This window comes from Tarenaya hassleriana, unplaced genomic scaffold (genome assembly GCF_000463585.1).
Source record: "Tarenaya hassleriana unplaced genomic scaffold, ASM46358v1 Cleome53, whole genome shotgun sequence".
In the NCBI taxonomy this organism is placed as follows: Eukaryota; Viridiplantae; Streptophyta; class Magnoliopsida; order Brassicales; family Cleomaceae; genus Tarenaya; species Tarenaya hassleriana.
The window spans coordinates 739,427-758,462 of record NW_010967966.1 but is presented as its reverse complement, the minus strand read 5'-3'; the positions used below and the strand labels follow the sequence as shown (position 1 = coordinate 758,462).

At 39.0% G+C, this 19,036-nt stretch overlaps 4 protein-coding genes and 2 long non-coding RNA genes across 13 annotated transcripts; 4 read left to right on the top strand and 2 right to left on the bottom strand.

Annotated features, from left to right (window-relative positions):
- Window positions 1-364: 364 nt before the first annotated feature.
- LOC104798455 lies at window positions 365-2,169 on the bottom strand. Its single transcript, XR_769446.2, has 2 exons — window positions 1,823-2,169; window positions 365-983 (listed from the first exon to the last, which is right to left on the bottom strand). It is a non-coding gene; the product is annotated as an uncharacterized LOC104798455 (long non-coding RNA).
- A 592-nt stretch (window positions 2,170-2,761) lies between these two features.
- LOC104798452 (4-coumarate--CoA ligase-like 6) lies at window positions 2,762-5,887 on the top strand. 2 transcript variants are annotated; one of them, XM_010520541.2, is made up of 6 exons: window positions 2,762-3,893; window positions 4,356-4,545; window positions 4,801-4,946; window positions 5,076-5,143; window positions 5,309-5,411; window positions 5,575-5,887. In XM_010520541.2, the coding sequence occupies exons 1-6, from the start codon at window positions 2,829-2,831 to the stop codon at window positions 5,698-5,700; spliced, it is 1,698 nt and encodes a 565-aa protein (XP_010518843.1). In that variant the 5' UTR covers window positions 2,762-2,828; the 3' UTR covers window positions 5,701-5,887. The 2 variants fall into 2 exon arrangements, with proteins under 2 accessions (XP_010518843.1, XP_010518842.1); XM_010520540.2 differs by having other exon boundaries at window positions 5,303-5,411.
- A 77-nt stretch (window positions 5,888-5,964) lies between these two features.
- On the bottom strand, window positions 5,965-10,356 carry LOC104798454. 2 transcript variants are annotated; one of them, XM_010520542.2, is made up of 12 exons: window positions 9,858-10,356; window positions 9,503-9,541; window positions 9,177-9,292; window positions 8,802-8,881; window positions 8,393-8,694; window positions 8,240-8,308; window positions 8,055-8,137; window positions 7,509-7,835; window positions 7,317-7,423; window positions 6,995-7,152; window positions 6,653-6,849; window positions 5,965-6,507 (listed from the first exon to the last, which is right to left on the bottom strand). In XM_010520542.2, exons 1-12 carry the CDS (start codon window positions 10,209-10,211, stop codon window positions 6,243-6,245), a joined length of 2,097 nt encoding a protein of 698 aa, XP_010518844.1. In that variant the 5' UTR covers window positions 10,212-10,356; the 3' UTR covers window positions 5,965-6,242. The 2 variants fall into 2 exon arrangements, with proteins under 2 accessions (XP_010518844.1, XP_010518845.1); XM_010520543.2 differs by having other exon boundaries at window positions 8,393-8,679; window positions 9,858-10,349.
- A 226-nt stretch (window positions 10,357-10,582) lies between these two features.
- On the top strand, window positions 10,583-13,527 carry LOC104798451 (26S proteasome non-ATPase regulatory subunit 13 homolog B-like). Its single transcript, XM_010520539.2, has 6 exons — window positions 10,583-10,820; window positions 11,422-11,868; window positions 12,080-12,160; window positions 12,414-12,610; window positions 12,703-12,802; window positions 13,138-13,527. The coding sequence occupies exons 1-6, from the start codon at window positions 10,671-10,673 to the stop codon at window positions 13,321-13,323; spliced, it is 1,161 nt and encodes a 386-aa protein (XP_010518841.1). The 5' UTR covers window positions 10,583-10,670; the 3' UTR covers window positions 13,324-13,527.
- Window positions 13,528-13,712: 185 nt separating this feature from the next.
- Window positions 13,713-15,837, top strand: LOC104798450 (vacuolar protein sorting-associated protein 25). 2 transcript variants are annotated; one of them, XM_010520537.1, is made up of 8 exons: window positions 13,713-13,823; window positions 13,944-14,020; window positions 14,198-14,307; window positions 14,380-14,519; window positions 14,989-15,042; window positions 15,137-15,225; window positions 15,300-15,375; window positions 15,552-15,837. In XM_010520537.1, exons 3-8 carry the CDS (start codon window positions 14,249-14,251, stop codon window positions 15,671-15,673), a joined length of 540 nt encoding a protein of 179 aa, XP_010518839.1. In that variant the 5' UTR covers window positions 13,713-13,823; window positions 13,944-14,020; window positions 14,198-14,248; the 3' UTR covers window positions 15,674-15,837. The 2 variants fall into 2 exon arrangements, with proteins under 2 accessions (XP_010518839.1, XP_010518840.1); XM_010520538.1 differs by lacking the exon at window positions 13,944-14,020.
- A 1,587-nt stretch (window positions 15,838-17,424) lies between these two features.
- Window positions 17,425-19,036, top strand: LOC109116009. 5 transcript variants are annotated; one of them, XR_002023628.1, is made up of 4 exons: window positions 17,425-17,652; window positions 17,921-18,344; window positions 18,421-18,804; window positions 18,994-19,036. It is a non-coding gene; the product is annotated as an uncharacterized LOC109116009 (long non-coding RNA). The 5 variants fall into 5 exon arrangements; XR_002023627.1 differs by having other exon boundaries at window positions 17,426-17,652; window positions 17,921-18,004; window positions 18,215-18,344; window positions 18,421-19,030; XR_002023625.1 differs by having other exon boundaries at window positions 17,428-17,652; window positions 18,421-18,572; window positions 18,701-19,030.

The window sequence follows — 19,036 nt, the reverse complement described above, 5'->3', positions numbered from 1 at the left end:
ATTATTTTAATAATCATAGAAGATTTAAGTGTTTGTTTTGTTAAATTTAAAAACTTTAAGGTTTATTTGACAAAAAATAAAATTTAGTGTTTTTTTGATAAAATTTGAAAATTGAGCGTTTTTTTGAAATTTTTCCTAAAAATAATAGTAGATTTGGGTTCGATTCAACCCGGGACAATGAGAATTCCGGTTACATGTTTGAACCTTTGTTTATCTCGTTTTATTTCCTTTTGTTTTAAATAAAGTAGCCGTATTAAAAATGTAAACCACAATCGTTTCAATTTTGGGTTAATAACAAATAATTTTTATCTTAAAAACTCGAATCATATAAAACTTGTAATTTTTAAACTAAATTGAATGTTAGTTAACAAAAAATATAGCTGATGATGTCCTTATTTAACCATTTGTGTCTCTGAACAATTCTACTAATCCACCTTTGAAGAAGAAGAAGAAGAAACTTCTATAACCTCAACGTGAAACATAAACAGGAAGAGAAAAGATTCATGCTTCCCCGTCTCAAGAGCAGACGTTGAGTTTCTTCATGGCTTTGGCATAAGCCGCCGGTACACCGGCTGTCTCAGTCTCCTCTTCGACTGTATCAACCACCGACAACTCCGCCATTCCCACCACCACAACCAAATGCTCGAGTTTCAACCATAGAAACATCAAAGAACATCATTAGATCTTACCTTTGAACAAGTGTTATTCATTAGATCTTACCTTCAAGTGGGCCTTATGGCGCTTGCCTTCTCTCCATCGACGGATGGTACCATCATTCAGTGTTTTAAACCTGCCTTTATATGATCTGAACAACCATTTTCCCATTTCTAAACCTAATGATAATACTTTATACAGAACAAGAACATACGAATAAGCCTTTATCTTTATTTTCTTGATTTTGATGTGATCGGAGTCCGAGGTCTCCGCTTCTTCTTCCACTTTCCTTTTCGTTCTTTCGAAGTAATATTCCTCACATGAACAAACTGTATATACAAGCAGAGAACATTTCAGTTAAAAGGAAGATACCCGTTGAATATAAACATACAGCAACATCAGAAGACTTGGTTTTTCCCCCTTAAAACAGTTTGCTACACTTGTCAGCGGATAGGCTAATGAAACAAAAAATGATCCCAACAAGACCGACCATTGAATGATTATACTATCCGTTCTAACATTGTAACAGTCGGCCCATTAACCATAGGGAAGATTGAGTAAAGGTTATACTTACAAGGCAGATGAAAATTCAGAATATATCTATTACTCTCAGCAGTGATAAAGAAAATGACATCGGAAAGCAATCTCATTTAACTTTCTATGACCAAATCAATCATAAAACTTCATATAAAAAAAAGCCACATGGAGCTAATGAAATCGAGAAACATATATGAACCAAATTGCATCACATGGGTGTTGGTCACTAACACTCCTGGACGCCACTAAAGACATAGAATCATAAAGTTGATAGGAAGGGAGAAGATCAATCAAATCTTTCGACGGGAACATAGTCTATTGACTTACAATCATTCGAATCAAAACCAGAGCCAGGATGAGATGTTACACAACAAATTCAAGGTTCAGAGTACCAAAGGACTATTACAACAATCCATGACTTCAACTAAGTGGATAGTCAGAGATCTTTCCTCTCCGGCATTTTAAGCGGGAAAATGGCATCAGAAGCGCTAGCACTCACCATTTAATTCACACGTTATCGAAACAATTTTACAGTTTACAGTAATCTGATTGAAACCCACATGTCATTTCTAACCTAAATCATTTTCTCGCGGACCAAACAGTAAACAAAATCTCAAATCCAGACGCTTACATGATGAGGCAACAGGCTAGAAGCCATGGAGCCAGATGCCACCGGAGAAACTCCTCACGCACGGAAAATCTCCATGCGCGTCGGGGAAAAAGCTCCATTTGCTCCGGGCGAAACCTAGGGTTGGCTGGCCACACGGCGGTGGAGAGTGGTGGAGCAGACGGCGAGGAGCGGCGATAAAATAGAGATTTTGATTCGATTGGACGGCGAAAAACCGAAGCTTGCCGCAGAATCTCTGCAATGTTCTTCGAGAGGAAGAAAAGTTGTAAATTTTTTTCCTTCCGATCGATGTAGATAGAGGTCAAGAATCTGGGTTTAAGCGACTCGGGGAAGTGATTAGGGACTGTTTGGATATTGGGATAAGTGTATCCTGCGTACCCAAAGGAAAATATAAATACCCAAAGGGCTTAACATTGATAACTATATAAAATACCGAAAAAAAACTTTTAACAAATAAAACTATTTATAATTTTAAAATTTATTAAAGAAATTTAAAATTTTTTACATTAAGAATTTTATCAGATAATTACATCCTAATTTACAGTTTTAAACTAGTAAAAACAATTAATATAAATAATTTATAATTACATGAAATGTTACTAGATTTTTCTCAATGTTTATATTTTATACAAATTTTGATTAAAACCAAAGTTTCAGATTTTTTTTTTCTTTTTGGTGGAGGGAACTACATGGGTGATCCAAATCGAGCAGGACTATTCAGCTCAATTGAATGATACACGTTAGAAGTGATTTAATAAATTAAGGAGATTAACAGTTAATTGAAAAATTAGGCAAATGATAAACCTCATCAGCCTAATAATTAAGCACTGTTGAACAGAAATCAGCTGCACCAAACCTCATTTGTGTTAACTATTAACTAATCTGTGTCTTCAAGAGCCAAACTCTGCTGTGGCATATACAACATATAAAGGACCAGTTGCCTCTGCTATGAATTCAAACCCAGGCTGCCTTCTTCTCACCTCCCGCCGCCGCGATTCTCTCTTTTCCGATGGCAGCCGATCTACACGATAACCCAGACGCCATGAACCCTACGAAGCTCGAACAGCCTCCCTACTGGTTTTGTCCGGAGACGGGAATCTATAGCAGCAAGTTCACGTCTGTACAGCTTCCACTCGACCCTTTTCTCGACGCCGTCTCCGCCATTTTCTCTCACCGTCACGACGGAGACGTTGCTCTCGTCGATTCCTCATCTGGGTTTTCGATATCTTACGCTGAGCTGCAACCCTTGGTCAAATCCATGGCGGCTGGGCTTCATCACCTCATGGGTGTCAAGCAAGGTGACGTTGTTTTGCTGGTCTTGCGGAACTCCGTATACTTCCCTGTGATTTTCTTTTCCGTACTTTATCTGGGCGCCATTGTTACCACCATGAATCCTTCAAGTAGCTTGGAAGAAATCAAGAAGCAAGTGGTTGACTGTAATGCCGGTTTGGCGTTTGCTTCGCCAGACATCGTTGAGAAGTTAGGCACATTGGGTATCACCGTGATCAGGGTACCGGAAAGCTGTGATCTTGGTTCAATTCAAATAAAAAATTCGAAGTTCTACGATATTATCAATGGAAATTTCGGTATTGTGCCAAAACCATTGATTAAGCAGGACGATGCAGCTGCTATAATGTATTCCTCGGGCACAACAGGAGCTAGTAAAGGAGTTCTGTTAACTCATGGGAACCTGATAGCAGCAATGGAGCTTTTTGTGAGGTTCGGAGCTTCACAATATGAGTATTCGAGTTCGAGTTGTGTTTATCTAGCTGTTCTGCCAATGTGCCACATATATGGGTTATCCCTTTTTGCGGTGGGGCTACTGTCTCTAGGATCAACAATTGTTGTCATGAGGAAATTTGATATTGCTGAGGTTGTCAGAGTTATTGAAAGGTTTAAGATCACTCATTTCCCGGTTGTTCCTCCAATGTTGGTGGCCTTGACCAAGCGAGCACAAGGTGTTTGTGGGAAATCCTTTAAAAGTTTGAAGCAAGTTTTTTCTGGGGCGGCTCCTCTTAGCTGGAAATTCATTGAAGATTTTATCCAGACTTTTCCCAGTGTTGACTTGATTCAGGTCTCTGCATTTGTCTCAAAAAGTGTTTTACAAGCACCTCTAATGGTTTACATTTGATGGCACTTTCCTTCTTGCATTTATGTATATTGGTTATTGAGCGAACAATTCCTGCATCATTCAAATATCTCATTTAGAACAGAATATAGGATTCTAGATTGTTACCTTCGAAACGGTTAGATGAAATCTTCGTTTGAGGAGTTCACTGAACCGAAAATGAAGCTATGAGTTTTTCAAGATATTCATTTCTTCTTGTTATATTGGTAGACTCCATTTCACTCTAATGCTTTAAATCAAGGAGCGAATTTCTGCAACGGGATTTGCATTCTTCTGTGCTTTTCTTTTTTTTTTCCCTTCAGTTGGATGCTCTCAACTGTCATATGCACAGCTTCTTCTTTCATGTCGATAATGGCAACTTTATCTGAGAGTCTAAATATATGGGAATTGCGTTTTTTGTTGTTGCAGGGCTATGGCATGACCGAATCAACAGCAGTAGGGTCACGTGGCTTCAACACGCAAAAGTTTAAGAAGTACTCTTCGGTGGGACTACTTGCTCCGAATATGCAAGCCAAGGTGGCGGACTGGAGCTCTGGCTCTTTTCTTCCTCCAGGAAGCCAAGGCGAGCTCTGGATAAGGGGGCCTGGCATCATGAAAGGTAAAGACTCTTCATTTTTCTTCCCATAACAGTTGATGCCAAAGGTCTTGCCTCAGGGCATAGAGCAGCCATTTGTTCATAGTTTGGATCGATCTCATATATCTTGGCTAATTAACTTATATGACGGGTTATCACTTGACAAATCATAATATGTAGATTCGGACTTCCATACTTCATGTGTGGTCCTGTTCTTTTTCATTTTTGTGATTTATATGTTGATGAGGCACTTTAATGAACTCAAGTGTTGTCTATCAGGATACTTGAATAACCCAGAAGCAACCCAGATGGTAATCATTGAAGATAGTTGGCTGCGTACTGGGGACATAGCTTACTTTGACCAAGATGGTTACTTGTTCATTATTGACCGTATAAAGGAGATTATAAAGTACAAAGGTTTTCAGGTAAACCAGATTTTGCAAAACCCAAATTCTATATAAAAGTGAAAACTTGCTTTTGAACCTGTAATAAGAAGACTGTATAAACAATAAGAGTGATTCACAGTTGCCTTTGCAAATATTGGGGTTTTGCAGATCTCGCCTGCAGATTTGGAGGCTGTCCTTGTTTCGCACCCTGGGATCCTTGATGCCGCAGTAACAGCGTAAGTATGAAAAAATCTTGTTTTGCTGAGGTCTTGTGCGTTTCAGAATCATTGATATTCAATTTTCAGAAGAAAAAAAAATTATCAGAAAATTGCTTCATGAGCTGTGCATATAGACAGTTTGAATGCAGTCAGATATATCCTAACTAAGATTTAAAGTTTCAGTGTCAGTCATGAAGAATGTGGAGAGATTCCGGTGGCTTTTGTGGTTCGGCGGCCAGAAACAACAGTATCTGAACAAGATGTCATAAACTATGTTGGTGCTCAGGTAGGGCCTTTGTCATTCAAAAGACAGATTCTCACATAGTTTTGGACATATATAAGATGAATTCCCTACTGTATGTAAATACATACAATACAAGATTTGCCAAATCTTATTAAATATTTAAATCAGATGAAGAATCAATTTTGATCAACTTTTCACTTGCCAGGTTGCTCCGTACAAGAAGGTGAGGAAGGTTTTCATGGTGAACTCTATACCGAAATCTCCATCCGGAAAGATCCTCAGAAGAGAACTAAGGAGAATCCTATCGAATTCTGTTCCTTCTAAGCTATGATTTGAGCATACTCACACAGGCTTTTCTGCTAAGATCCGAGACCCATTGATTACAATTTGAGGCTGTGGACCATTAAGTTATAGTATCATATATTGTTTACATGTATTTGTTTCCCCATTCAATAATCATTATATGGTGCACCATATTTATACAGTGTTACTCGATCAATAAATACATTGGATTCAGATTTCGTTGAAAATATCCTTAATTCCTTGTGTTTAATCATCAATGTCAGGTTCAGATATCGAAAAAAACTCATCAATGGAACATAGAAAAATGCTTCTTGAAAGTTGTTGCCTCAGGCAATATGAAGACAAACACCTCGTCCGTACAGATCTCAAGCTCTTCCTTCCCCTTCTTGTGGAACCAGATTCAAGTTCATGTCCTGATGAATCCCAGAGTTTGTTTAAATGATGCTAACAAAAACAGAGGACATATGCCCTCAGTCAAAATTTGTTTCCGCTCAGAAGGAAACTCGTGCAGAGTTCAGCAAAAATAATGCTCCAGCTTCTGCTTCTTACGCTGATTCAGACAGTTGTGAGTTAGGATGTACAGTCACCCAAGTAGGCGAAAACCCGTCTCCTGAAAATACGAGCTAAGTCAGTGATTTCAGATTCCCTCATTCTCTGAGCTCCGCTGTCTGGTTGCCCCAAGGCTCGTCTTTTACGGGACAATCTGGTGGCTGCATCAACTGTTAGACTGGCCATGTCCCTACTCTTTGTCAATTCCCTTAGGATGGTAGAAGAGCTTGAAGGCGCAGAGACAAGTCTGTTTAGTAGTATCAGTATCTCCCGCATCAGTTGTGTCCTGTACCAGAGAAGTTCAATGACTTGCATACATTAGCCTAACCGGATTGGTGGAAGTCAAATGTTAAATTAATTATTTATCGGAAATGATATGAATATCATGCATAATGGGTAATGAGCTGCCGGGGAAAAATTTATCAAAGCACCTGGATTTGAAAGTTTCTGCGGGTTCAGGAGTCGCTGCAGTTTCTGAGTCTATTTCGGCTGACAAAAGCTGCAGTATCAGCATTAGAAAGTTGGTGTCTTGTGATAGCTTGTGACTTGTCAGAACTTCAAAGCCAGAGTTGCCAGACGAGGCTAACAGAGCCAAGACCATTACAACATTGCGACAAAGTTCCAGATCCTGAAACACAAACAGTTCAACATTTTCAGAGATTAAATGTTATTCAATCAAAATCGCAACATCAATTATTGAAACTTGAACTGGAATGACCCAGGATATTAGACTACTTGTCAATGATTGAGGATCTTTCGACCCCTTAATGTACCTGTGATGTCTTTCTGGGGGAAGTTAAGCAACCTGCCAAACCTTCAAAGATCATACCAAATGCTTTAATAACGAATAGATTCTCCTCGCTGCCATTTCCAGCATCTGTAATCTTCCTTTCTTCCCAGAGAGAATCAAATATACCTAACAGTTTGGGGCCTTCGAAAGGGGAAATGGACATTTAAGGCTTTAGGAACTGGAAATATATTCAAGAAATAGGACAGAGGGCATGCTAAAACTTTAAGATTTTAGTTTCATCAGAAGGACAGGTTATGAACAGGTATTGCGAGTTGAAAGAGAATAGAGTAAAATTGCATACGTACAGTTCAGCAGCAAGTAGAAAAGATGAATAGCTTCTTTCCGCACACCTAAGCTGGTTTCCTTTCTCAAAAGTAAGGAAATGCTTTCAAACACCTTTGCAGAGCCAAAACTGGGCAAAACACATATAATCAATAAATAAATGCAGAATTAAGAGCATTAACAACATCAGAAGAGAATGATATCGAGATGCTCACTCTTCTCTCTTGGTATAAGCATCACTTCCCATCACAATTATGTTCATTATAGACACAGCTTCCAGTTTCACATGTTCTTCAGTTCTTCTGGAAGCAATTTCATTCATCAACTCAAACAGATAAAGCCAGTTTGTATCACAAAGAAGCTGAGCCCCATCAGTCTCGTCTGGACTTTTCTTGCATGGATCCGCAGCAGGCCTTCCACAAAATGAGGTATTACTCAAGTTAGCTGACTCTCGAGTGTTTAAACTAGTCTGCCTTCTATGTTGAAAGCCATGAAACTGGGCAACCTCACCAGAGCTGGATTCCTCATCTATGACAATGTCCCTGATAGAGTGCACTGGGAAGATCAAATCAAAGTTCATAAGAACACAAAAAGAAAAAGTTTTTCAAAAGGCAACAATATGGAAACATGTTTTAAAAAAAAGCTCAGGCATTTAAGGGTTTGTAGTAACCTCGAGAGGCAGGGATTATAGAAACCAAATCAATAAACTCAACAATGTATTGCGTGAACTCAAGAACATAGGGCAAGAAGAGATGAGATACCTGATTTCAAATTTCCTTTCTACACCGCAGATATGTTCCAACAACACATGTACTATATGCAGGGTCCTATAAACAATCACAGCCTGCATAAAGGAAACAAATCCTACTAAACAACAAGCAAAAGGACAATGGATCCACAAAGCAGAAAATTCACAAATAAAACCTTGCATTCAAATGCTACATACATTTTTTGCCTTACAAAGATCAAGCAATGGTTGGAACAAGGCCTTCAAGTCTACCAATCCATAGCTGATCTGTATGAATATGCAGATAGATTACATTATATCATTTTAATTGTCAGTAAGTACAAAGAACTCAAGTGACTAAATGAGTCATACCTCTGTTATAGCAGAGTATAACTGAGACACCTTCGCAGCTCCAAGTGCTTCAGAAGATTTCATATTCGAAGAGCTTTCGTGTAATGAATGATCAACTTCTTGAGGATCCATATTGACAGTCATGAAACTAAAAAGAATCTGGAGATCTGTTGAACATGCCAGCAGCAACTCTGAAATCAAATATCTCCTTGGATCTTGATAACTTGAAGTGCACCAGATATCTAACAACTTTTTTGAAAGATCAGCATTATAAGCTAGATCCACCTGAACTCCAATGGTCTTGCAGCCTGACCCATTCAAAGCTAGAAAACAATTAATGCATGAAGTAAGAAGCTTTTGTGAATAAATTATTCATGCAAAAGAACTTTTTAAGTTTTTTAACTTCATATGCCAAAAAGACTTCACATACATTTCTGGCCATCCAAACCCTTCTCACGATGAATTTCATGGGAAGCTCCATCATTTGCTAAAGTTGTAACACCTGGCTCCCTGTACGACAGATCTTCCAAATTATAATTAGCAATCCGAGTTAGAGACAATCCTATTGAACATTAATTCTTTATCATGAACCATAGATGTTTGAACTTCCCCGTGACAGCAAATGCAAAATCATATGCTAATATAAATCTCAAAAGAGTGAACTCATACATATGCCGATTCTGTATTTTATACACTAGAAGACTTGATACGTGAAAAGAAATGTTAATTCAGACAAGGGCTCGAGACTTAATGCAATAAGTAAAATATATTCTGAAGATCCAACTTTAGATGCCATGTTACTCACAAGCTTGGTCTGTTAGATCCATTTACAATTGAATCTTGCCCTTTGTTGTTATTATGTGAGGGCCTGATCAGTCTTTCATCGTTTCTCCCCTTCCTAAGTTGAGAACACTCACGTTCCTGAAACCAAGTAACAAAATTTGGTAAGGTTTGATTTCAGAAAGACTTCCCATCTATATTCTGATGCAACAGAACTGCAAAATCTTAATTGTTGATCTTTAGTACAGAAGAACAAGGAGATGACTGCAGGACCTAGTAACCTCAATCAAAGGAATTAAAGATTTCAAAGAATATAATGGCACTGTAAAAGAAATCAAGATGTGGACAAACCAGATCCAGCAGCTGCTTTGAGACACGTCCCAGCTCTTTCTGTGATCATAAACCAGACAACAATATCAGAACCACATTGTAGTAAAACGAAGTAAACGGCATCTCACAAACATCTTGAACTAAGATTTCTCCCAAAATAAATGTCGCATTCCTCAAAACCCACCACAAAAACAACAGAATAGAAGCCGCAAAAAAGATTGACGGGCATGGAATAACAACAAAACCATCACTTTATAACCAAAACCGTGATTAGCAACTAGTAACGAGACAATTTCCATTCGGAGCACAGAGATACAAGCAGAAGTAACTTCTGTGGCGCAACACATGTTCGCAGAGGAGGGAAGAAACCCCTAACCTTCAGACGATCGATCTCGAGATCCTTCGAGCTATCCCAACGCCGAGACGAAGAGGTCGGAGAGCTTCTTCTAGCAGCCGCAGCAGAGGTTGAGTAGTTCAGAAATGCGTCACCCGAATCGGCCGCTCTTTGGGAAAGCACTCTCGGCGGCGAGTAGCAGAAGAAATGATCACGAGATGGGATTTCTTGCCGATGTCCCGACGGTTGCGGTTGCTGAGGTAATGACGACGAAATTGACACCGTCTCCGGCGCCGGAGCTGAAGGAGGGAGCTGAGAAGAGAGGTGAAACTCCTCCGCTTTAATGGCGGCCTCCAGGAACTCCTCATCCCAGTCTCCAATGTCTTGCTCATCCATCTCTCTCTCTCTCTCCCTCCCTCGCCCTGTGATTCTCTGAAGGCGAGTGGGATTTCAAACGCCATTACTCGTAGTGACAGAGCCGGAAAGAGCCAACCCCCGACCCGACCCGACCCGACCCGGACCGGAACCCGGAATTATCTATCTTTTATAAATTGTGAATTGACCTCAGTATTTTGTTCTATCTAACGAAACAGCGTTATATAAGTGTGGTGTCTATTAAACCCACCAAATTCTAATTTATTATACTCTGCATTAATAATTCGTACAAATAAGTCGTATTTTATATTCACATAAAAATCCTTTTAAATTTCTATTTTTGCATTTCTGTCCCGATACTTTTCTTTTAGTCCAAGAAAAATGGTTTACCAAGAGGCAGGGTTTTTCTGATTTTCTCTTCTTCCCTGCTACAAAGATCGAATCTTTCCTCGTCGTCTTCTCCTGCGAGGAAAATCCGCCATGGCCGCTCTCCAATACTTGGAATCCCAGAGAAATGCGCATCCAGAGCTCGGGGAATGGTACAATTCCCTTGCAGATCTGTACCAGAAGAAGCTCTGGCACCAGCTTACCCTCAAGCTCGAGCAGTTCATCGCTCTCGCTATCTTTCAGGTATTCTTCTTCCCATCTGCAGTGATTTTTTCACCATGTTTTTTATGAGATTTTCTCGTTTGGTAGTGGTTCTAAGGATTCGGATTTCACAGATCTCGAGAAGCTAGGCAGAATTCGTTGAGTCTTGCTTCGAAAGTTCAGTATTCAGACGATTCATTTATATGCGTTTCCTGGTGGAAAGTTAGGGATTTGACGAGTTGGGTCTAGGGTTTCGTTGAAATCCCAATTTGGGAAGTTTTGTTTTGTTGAACCTGAGTCCTATCGCTCTTACGAGATCTAGCTTGAATTCATGAGCAGAGAAATACTTGTACAATCTAATCTTCTTGGAGGTTTTATAACGTTTTAGAAACTAATTACGAGTGAAGATAGTTAGTGCCTTCAATTCTGTCGAAGTTGGCAAATGGAATTTTCCGAATCCTCAGAGAAAATAGTCCTTTAATTCTCAATTTGACTATTGCTTGATTTTGTTTTCCTTCGATCTTACGAAACTTATGAATAGTGTTTTTGAAGTGTATTTGTAATGATACTCAGGCTCATATCTGATACTGCAAGTGATGTGTCTCTTTTAACTTTTGTTTCCTTATCTGCATGTTCGTTTCAGGCTGGTGATGCTTTGATACAGCTCTATAATAATTTCATCACCGACTTTGAGACGAAGATCAATCTTCTGAAGCTTGCCCATTTTGCGGTTGTTGTCTCCAGACAGTATCCTGAGAAAGAAGCTGCAATTAGTTATCTTGAAGGAGTGATTGAAAAACTTAAAGCTACTAAAGAGCAGCGTTTAAATGAGCCGGTTATTTATATCAAAATGCAAATGGCTTTGTTCAAGCTTGAACATGGTGACCAGAAGGAGTGCAAGAAAATCTTGGATGATGGAAAGAGCTCCCTTGATAGTATGACTGACATCGATCCATCAGTCTATGCCAACTTTTTCTGGGTGTCTTCTCAGTACCATAAATTTCGTCGAGAATTTTCTGATTTCTACAAAAATGCTCTTTTGTACCTCGCATACACATCTGTGGAGTCACTCTCAGAATCGTTTAAGCTGGTATGTGCTTGTGATTTGCCTATTCCTGTTTTAATGGCTTCATAGACCTTGCAAAATTGCGTTTTATTTATCAGTAGCAGTAACTCTCACCTAGCTTTGAGGACATTTTGGCGAAATTTAGAGGGAAAAAAAGAGGAGAATGCTTTGTTTCTGGCATTTTTGTGTATTCACAGTCAGATTTCTGTAATCTGATATTTTCTATATGTTTCAGGATCTGGCTTTTGATCTGTCACTCTCAGCTCTACTTGGAGATAATATATATAACTTTGGGGAGCTGTTAGCCCATCCCATTGTAAGTTTGCTTTCATACTATGAATTACCAGGTTCTTAATGTTCTAAATAACTCAAACTTAACCTTTTGTGATAAAGAAGGTTTTTATCGCTGTTTTTCCTTTTTCCTGGGTTTGAAATTCTAGATTACAGCCACCGGCACATCGAACTACTATCCTGATATAGAACCTTCTGGATCTTATCACTTCTGCTTCGGAATTTTTATTATGGTTCTAGTTGGATTGTACAAGCTCTTACAATTTCTCGTGCGACAGATAAATAGTCTCACTGGAACAAACGTAGAATGGCTTTACCACATGCTTCAAGCATTCAACCATGGTGACTTAGTTCAGTATCAAGAACTATGCCGTGTGCACAACGCATCCTTGAGGGCTCAGCCAGCACTGGTTGAGAATGAGAAGAAACTATTGGAAAAGATCAACATTCTTTGCCTTATTGAGATCATCTTCAGGTTTGTACTCTGTAGGCAACATCTTTCTGCAAATGCATTTCAAGAAACTAGAATCTAGTGCTGACAAAGCATTATCAATGGCTTTGTCGCAGCCGACCTGCTGAAGATAGAACTATACCGCTGACTGCCATTGCTGAGCGCACTAAACTTTCTGTCGAAGATGTTGAGCTTCTTCTTATGAAGGGTCTATCTGTGAGTATTATTCTCTATGTTCCTCTCTCTCTCTCTTACTGGTTTGACATAAGCTTACCCCCCGAGAATCTCTAATTATGTTTTATAAAATCCTTCGAAAGGTTGTCAAAGATTATTGATTCCATTTTTGTGAATTCCATTTCCATGGTATTTTCTGTCCATACCTGCCACAAGGGTTCAAAGCTTTTAGTTGTTAAATGCCCTGAACTTTGTATTCAGCTAGGATTTATATGGCATACATAGGTAGTGCATATGTCCATGGATAATCTCAAGTGCAGATTACTGAAGAAATGGGTGTGGTAGTAAACTAAAACATGTGGGAAAATATGTTGCAGGTCCATCTGATAGAGGGAATCATAGACCAAGTAGAAGGAACAGTACATGTCTCGTGGGCGCAACCGAGAGTTCTGGGGATCCAGCAGATCAAATCGTTGAGGGATCGGCTGGACAATTGGGCAGACAAGGTTCACACCACATTATTATCCGTCGAAGCTGAGACCCCTGATCTTGTTGCAGCTTGAAACTGCCTGGTCTTTGTAACATTCCCTGTGATGGGATGATTTAAATGCAAATTCTTTTTCAGTGGTAGAAATTATGTGCTTACTCTGAAGTTTTCTTTGAACATGACACAGAGGATGGATTCTATTGGTTTTAACTGTGTTCTCCTCCTAGAATAGTTTCATGTGAATTGAAGTGCTCTCTGTACAAGGGAAGGGATTACTTGATCTTCATGTCCTCAAACAGGTCATTAGTCATTACCAGCTTCATTGCCAGAGATTCTTCTGTTCAGAAATCTCTGTTTGACAGTTCGAATGATACATGATATTGTCCGATTTGATACATTTGGACCGGTCTTGAAGAGACTAGAAGCAAAAAAATGGTTAAAAATGAAATATTAACGGAACAAGAACCCAAAACCATCAAAAAGAAAAAGATAGAAAAGTGGTGAAGAGGGAGTCCGCAACTCGTTGCCCCGGACTGCGGCTGTTCCTCCATCGTCTGAAATCGCTATTTTCACATCGTAAGTTCTCTCCCTGTCTCTCCCTTCCTTGATCATCCTCGATAACCTTGAGAAAAAAATTGATCTTTAGTTCCTAATTCGGTACTTGTGCCGAATTTTTTTCTGGGGATCGTAAAAAAGGAATGGATCAAGACGGGGGCGAAAGATCTCAACTTTGACTCTGCATTCGAACAGCTAATCGATTTTCTTACGAATTGGTATAGTGTCGGCCTTCTTTTTCTCCCCAAAATTTCAAATGATCAATTTGAGAGTCCTGTTTCTTGGAAACATTGTAGTGAACGTATGAAAAGCATCGCAGTTGTACGCATCCCTTCGCCATTTTTTCTGAGCTTTGATTTTTCCATTGGCATGGATGGTTTGACTTCTTATGGCAGAGTTTATGAGCTTCATCAACTTCCCAGAAGTGAGAACGTTTTGGTAGAGTGATGCAGAAATTGGGCGATTTCAATCTTCCTCAGTTCTTCAATTACCCACCATACTTCACGTAACCAAACCCTCCCTTGTTGCTTTTTGATGTCTCTGAGATAATGGGCTGATGAAAGTCTGCAACTTTCAGCTTGCAGGCGGTGAGGGATACACGAGAGAAGCAAATACAGCTATGGAAGGAGCTTATCTTGGATTACTGCAAAACCCAGAAGCTTTTCATTATTGGGCTTGAAGAAGATTTTCCTCTCTTCTCAAATCATGCCATTGATAGTATGATCCTTTATGTTTTCTCTGATTCTCCACTTGAATGTTGAAGATGGCTTGCACGGGCTCGAACTCTAATTAGCTTAGTATATGTGAATATGTTCTTGTCTCAATGCCTGAGTTTGTCCTTGTTCTCGCCAAAGCGCAGCAAGATATGTTTGGTGATGATTATTGAATAACACAAAGGATCTGATACTGGTCTGGTGATTGGTGATATATGCTCTCATTCATCAATGGAGGACTAAAGAAAAAATTTCCGTCGCATGTCTGATTAGTATGATATGCTACGGTATTTGTCTCTATAGGCCGGAAGTTCTTACATTGGTCTTTGTTAAGCTGAAATCTTGCTGGCTGCAAAGTTTCCCCTTTGATAAGTTGCTCTCTGAGTAATCTGTGTGGATTTAGATTTTCTACATCACTTTTTGCTTTCCATGTTTTGAGGGGACTGTTTTATTTATGGTGTATCTGCCTGTAGGATCTTTAAGTCATGAAGCTAGGGAAACATTCCTCTCGGCCCTTGTTGGAGAAGGTCGGTTTTTGGATGCTACAAAGCTCGTGTTTTTCAGTATAATGGTTTTTGTTCGATCATTTTAAGAATATGCCATGTTTATATATACCAACAGGGCGGGCGGAGTGGTTAGACAAAGGGCACAGGAAGTGCCTGATTCTATGGCACCGGATTCAAGATTGGGCTGACATAATTCTGCAGTTTGTGAGTTTCATGTGAATTTATGAAAAAATTCCGTTGTTCATATCGGATAAAGATCGTGTTCTTGAACCTATCAGGTGAGAGAGAACGGATTGGAGGACAGTGTCATGACCGTCGAGGAAATACGTTCAGGAACTGAATCACGGGGAACAGGTAAAAGCTTATGATTTCGGTGGCGGGATTCTGCCAATATTAACCCGGACAGACATTGTTTTTCTATCTACTTCTTGTCTGAATCATGACTTATGGATCTTGGTCAAGGACCAAGCCTGGCTCTGCCTGCTATGGATATCTCTCTGAATTCTGACATTTGTCTATTTATGGAACAGAACTGAACGGAATAGAGAGGACAGTTCTAATGCGGGGGTTGAAGCTGCTGGAAAACAAGGGCAAGCTTGCATTGTTCAAGGGAACTTCAGCTGATGATGATGGCGTCAAGTTCTCTGCTTGATTCTCTGTAATAATCTTATCTGGTGATAACACATTTCGACAAAAATCTTATGAACCAAACTGAAATCGGATTCAGTAAAAAAAATCAGTTGAATCTCTTCTGTTTTTGGGCATGGACCTCTTGTATTATTGGTGTCGCCTTCAGTATTTTTTGGCCTATAATAATTATAAGAACATGCATGTATACATGTATACATGCATGTATGTCTGTATGTATGTGTGCGCGCGCGGGAGAGAGAGTATTGTTCTTATCTCTCTCTCTCTCTCTCTCTCTCTCTCTCTCTCTCTCTCTCTCTCTCTGCAGGAGGATGCGAGGTGCGCATTGTTTCACACCAGGCTCAGGCTAGCAGGCGAGGCAACATATGCATCCAGCTTACGTTAGCATGCAAGTTGTTGTATATATATACTATATAGTTCCATGAATGTGACCAAATTAAAACAGAATCTTGAAGCCAAGATAACCAAAACCTCGCAATCAAATCAATAGAATTCGAAAGCAAGCTCTTGCTTGCGAAGAAATCAGTAAGCAAACGATTTCATCGATAATTATAATGTAATGAAATATTTGCATATTAATGTAGTTCGTTTACCTTCTCCTCTCTCTCTCTCTCAACGAGGAACAGCGCAGGAGGATGCGAGGTGCGCATTGTTTCACACCAGGCTCAGGTTAGCAGGCGAGGCAACATATGCATCCAGCTTACGTTAGCATGCAAGTTGTTGTATATATATACTATATAGTTCCATGAATGTGACCAAATTAAAACAGAATCTTGAAGCCAAGATAACCAAAACCTCGCAATCAAATCAATAGAATTCGAAAGCAAGCTCTTGCTTGCGAAGAAATCAGTAAGCAAACGATTTCATCGATAATTATAATGTAATGAAATATTTGCATATTAATGTAGTTCGTTTACCTTCTCCTTCGCATTATCCAAAACCATAAACCAACCAAAACTTTTTTGTTCAAACTCCGTGAGCCAAAAAAGGGTACAAATGGGTTCTGCATGATCGGTGGTCCAAAGCTATTACATGACACATTCAAGCTTTTTTCAATACATACAACCCGTCCTTTATGTTAGAAAAATAACAATAACATATATATATATATATATATATATATATATATTTCGACTTTAAATAAAAATGAAGAAGAACCGACCGGTTTTTTTGATGGATAGAAATAGAACTATAAGTAATGTTTTTTAATCATAAAATGGAAGTGGTACGTAATATTTATCACTATAAAAATACCATTATCTATCTATGTACATGGTTGTTTTATTATATTGGCAGATGCGTAAATTGGTATATTGCATAGAAACAAACATGGATTTTAAGAGTAATGGTGAATGCATGCATGCACACATACACATGTGATATGGAAAAGGACTGTCCATACACACATTGCCAAAATCTTCAGCATATTATGACAAGTGGGGCTAATACACTACTAGCCTACTAGGGATTTTTTTTTCCACGTCATTTTATTTTTTGTCACAACATACAGCCTTCAAAAAGTTTCAGTTTGAAATGTCAACGGTAAAGTTCGAACCATATAATATAATATGATACGATATGATATGATATGATAAATTTGCGGATAACGACTTGGACTTTGCATAAATCTTATGATATATGGGTTTGAATGGTTATTTAGGTTTGCATATATGTGTATAGACATGTAAATATGTTAAATTTTTTACTAGATCTCAAAAACATCTATAGTATCTTTGTTAGATACAATATGAATATATTTATTTACGTATATAACTTTCTCAAGCGTAAATAAAAATGATTATATATTTTGTCATGAAGCATAAACCCTTCTTTTACCCGAGAATTCACATTATCCCTGGTCTCCTGGGGATCTTTCGAACCCCATGAATCGAATCTCGATTACCCATTTCAAAGTTTCCGGCTTTGCATAGATTTGGGTTCAATTCTTGAGTGCCCAGAATCTAAATCCAGGCGATGTTATTGGTAACTCTTGTCGCCTTCTCTTCTCCACTTTCCGTGTTTTTTTGAAGTCGAGTATAAGAGACGGTAATGGCGTTCTGTATATTTGGTTTTACTTGTACGTCAACTCCCGTTGCAAGGATTATCAGTCCACAGAGTAAATTTCGTCGCTAATTGTTGAATCCTGGAACTCGGCATCGATCATTTCGTTATCGGTTTCCGATCGTGTTCTACCAGATTGTATTCATTCGTTTCTAGGGTTTTTCTCAGACGGGTGTTGTTCCATTTGCAGATTGCCGATGATTTTTGTATGCTTCCCGGTGGTAGGACTGGGACTTCCAAATTGCGGGACTTTCGTCTCGCTGAAGGCGAAAAGGTTGAGTTTTTGCATCTGGGCAAATGCAAACAGGATAATGTAGTGTCTGAACTTTTTCGAGTTTTATTGTTTTGGTTCTTTAGCTTTAGAAATCAAATGATAGGAGATAATGTGAAACGAAATGCACAAATTCGCCTGTTTCCATCAAGAGTGCTGCATTTTCGGATTCAGCGCTTCACTTTGATCAATTGACATGGTTTGTCCTGATAGATTCATCAGTAAGTTTGCATGTCGATATTATATGAAAGAGATAAAGAGGGTACGGAGGACGGAGCATCATCCGTGGAAGAAGAAAGCTTCTGCACTGTCGGGGCAAAAAGCATCTAACCTTGGCAGAATGGTAAGCGGGTAGATACTTCTGCAGCAACTGTTTTCACAATCTTTGAAGTTCAAAGAGATGATAATTTGTGTTTCAGGATATGCCGGTTTGCTTATAAATATAAATTAGCAGCTCTCTGGTCTGCCAAATGAAAAGGAGGTTTTTTATGATGCTTTGAAGTTTGAACAAATGGGTGGCTTGGGAGATGGAATTCCCTGTGATTACTGCATTTGATTTCCATGTTTTGGTGTAAGTCTTTCTATGATCCTAGAGGTTTATGCCCAAGGAAATTGGCTCAGAGGGTTGAATTGCACTTTTGCACATCATAGTCTGACAGATAAGATCTTCTTATGAACCTGTTTCCTCTGATATTTTAGGGTTTGCGGAAAGTTTGCCTTCTTCCCAATGTTATGGAGGACCAGATATCTTTCTTGCCATAATCTCACCGATATGTGGCACCGGGCACCTCATTTGTTCCAATGTTAATCAACATCTTGTTTTGTCCCTAAGCTCAACTAGTTCAAAACGATCCTTGAAATTCTATCAAGATTGATTTAGATGTCTCTCTTTAATCTCCGCAATCAATAAAAAACAAAGACATATCTAGACTAGTTATCAAAACAGATTCTTCATGTGAGAAGGCTCATTTTCCTGCATTTGCTTTCTTCAGGTGTTTGCAGACATGGAGGAGTCAGGTTTGAGACCAGTGTAGG

What these genes read in the sequence shown, in the direction of transcription:
- LOC104798452 (XM_010520540.2), top strand. Translation starts at nt 2,829, where the DNA reads ATGGCAGCCGATCTACACGATAACCCAGACGCCATGAACCCTACGAAG. An exon ending in GGGGCCTGGCATCATGAAAG is followed by an intron (nt 4,546 to 4,800) that starts GTAAAGACTCTT and finishes GTTGTCTATCAG; the next exon opens with GATACTTGAATAACCCAGAA. An exon ending in TAAAGTACAAAGGTTTTCAG is followed by an intron (nt 4,947 to 5,075) that starts GTAAACCAGATT and finishes GGGGTTTTGCAG; the next exon opens with ATCTCGCCTGCAGATTTGGA.
- LOC104798454 (XM_010520542.2), bottom strand. Translation starts at nt 10,211, where the DNA reads ATGGATGAGCAAGACATTGGAGACTGGGATGAGGAGTTCCTGGAGGCC. An exon ending in GGATCTAACAGACCAAGCTT is followed by an intron (nt 8,882 to 9,176) that starts GTGAGTAACATG and finishes TCTGTCGTACAG; the next exon opens with GGAGCCAGGTGTTACAACTT. An exon ending in TATACTCTGCTATAACAGAG is followed by an intron (nt 8,309 to 8,392) that starts GTATGACTCATT and finishes ATATTCATACAG; the next exon opens with ATCAGCTATGGATTGGTAGA.
- LOC104798451 (XM_010520539.2), top strand. Translation starts at nt 10,671, where the DNA reads ATGGCCGCTCTCCAATACTTGGAATCCCAGAGAAATGCGCATCCAGAG. An exon ending in TCGCTCTCGCTATCTTTCAG is followed by an intron (nt 10,821 to 11,421) that starts GTATTCTTCTTC and finishes TGTTCGTTTCAG; the next exon opens with GCTGGTGATGCTTTGATACA. An exon ending in CTTATTGAGATCATCTTCAG is followed by an intron (nt 12,611 to 12,702) that starts GTTTGTACTCTG and finishes GCTTTGTCGCAG; the next exon opens with CCGACCTGCTGAAGATAGAA.
- LOC104798450 (XM_010520538.1), top strand. Translation starts at nt 14,249, where the DNA reads ATGCAGAAATTGGGCGATTTCAATCTTCCTCAGTTCTTCAATTACCCA. An exon ending in AATTACCCACCATACTTCAC is followed by an intron (nt 14,308 to 14,379) that starts GTAACCAAACCC and finishes TGCAACTTTCAG; the next exon opens with CTTGCAGGCGGTGAGGGATA. An exon ending in CTCAAATCATGCCATTGATA is followed by an intron (nt 14,520 to 14,988) that starts GTATGATCCTTT and finishes ATCTGCCTGTAG; the next exon opens with GATCTTTAAGTCATGAAGCT.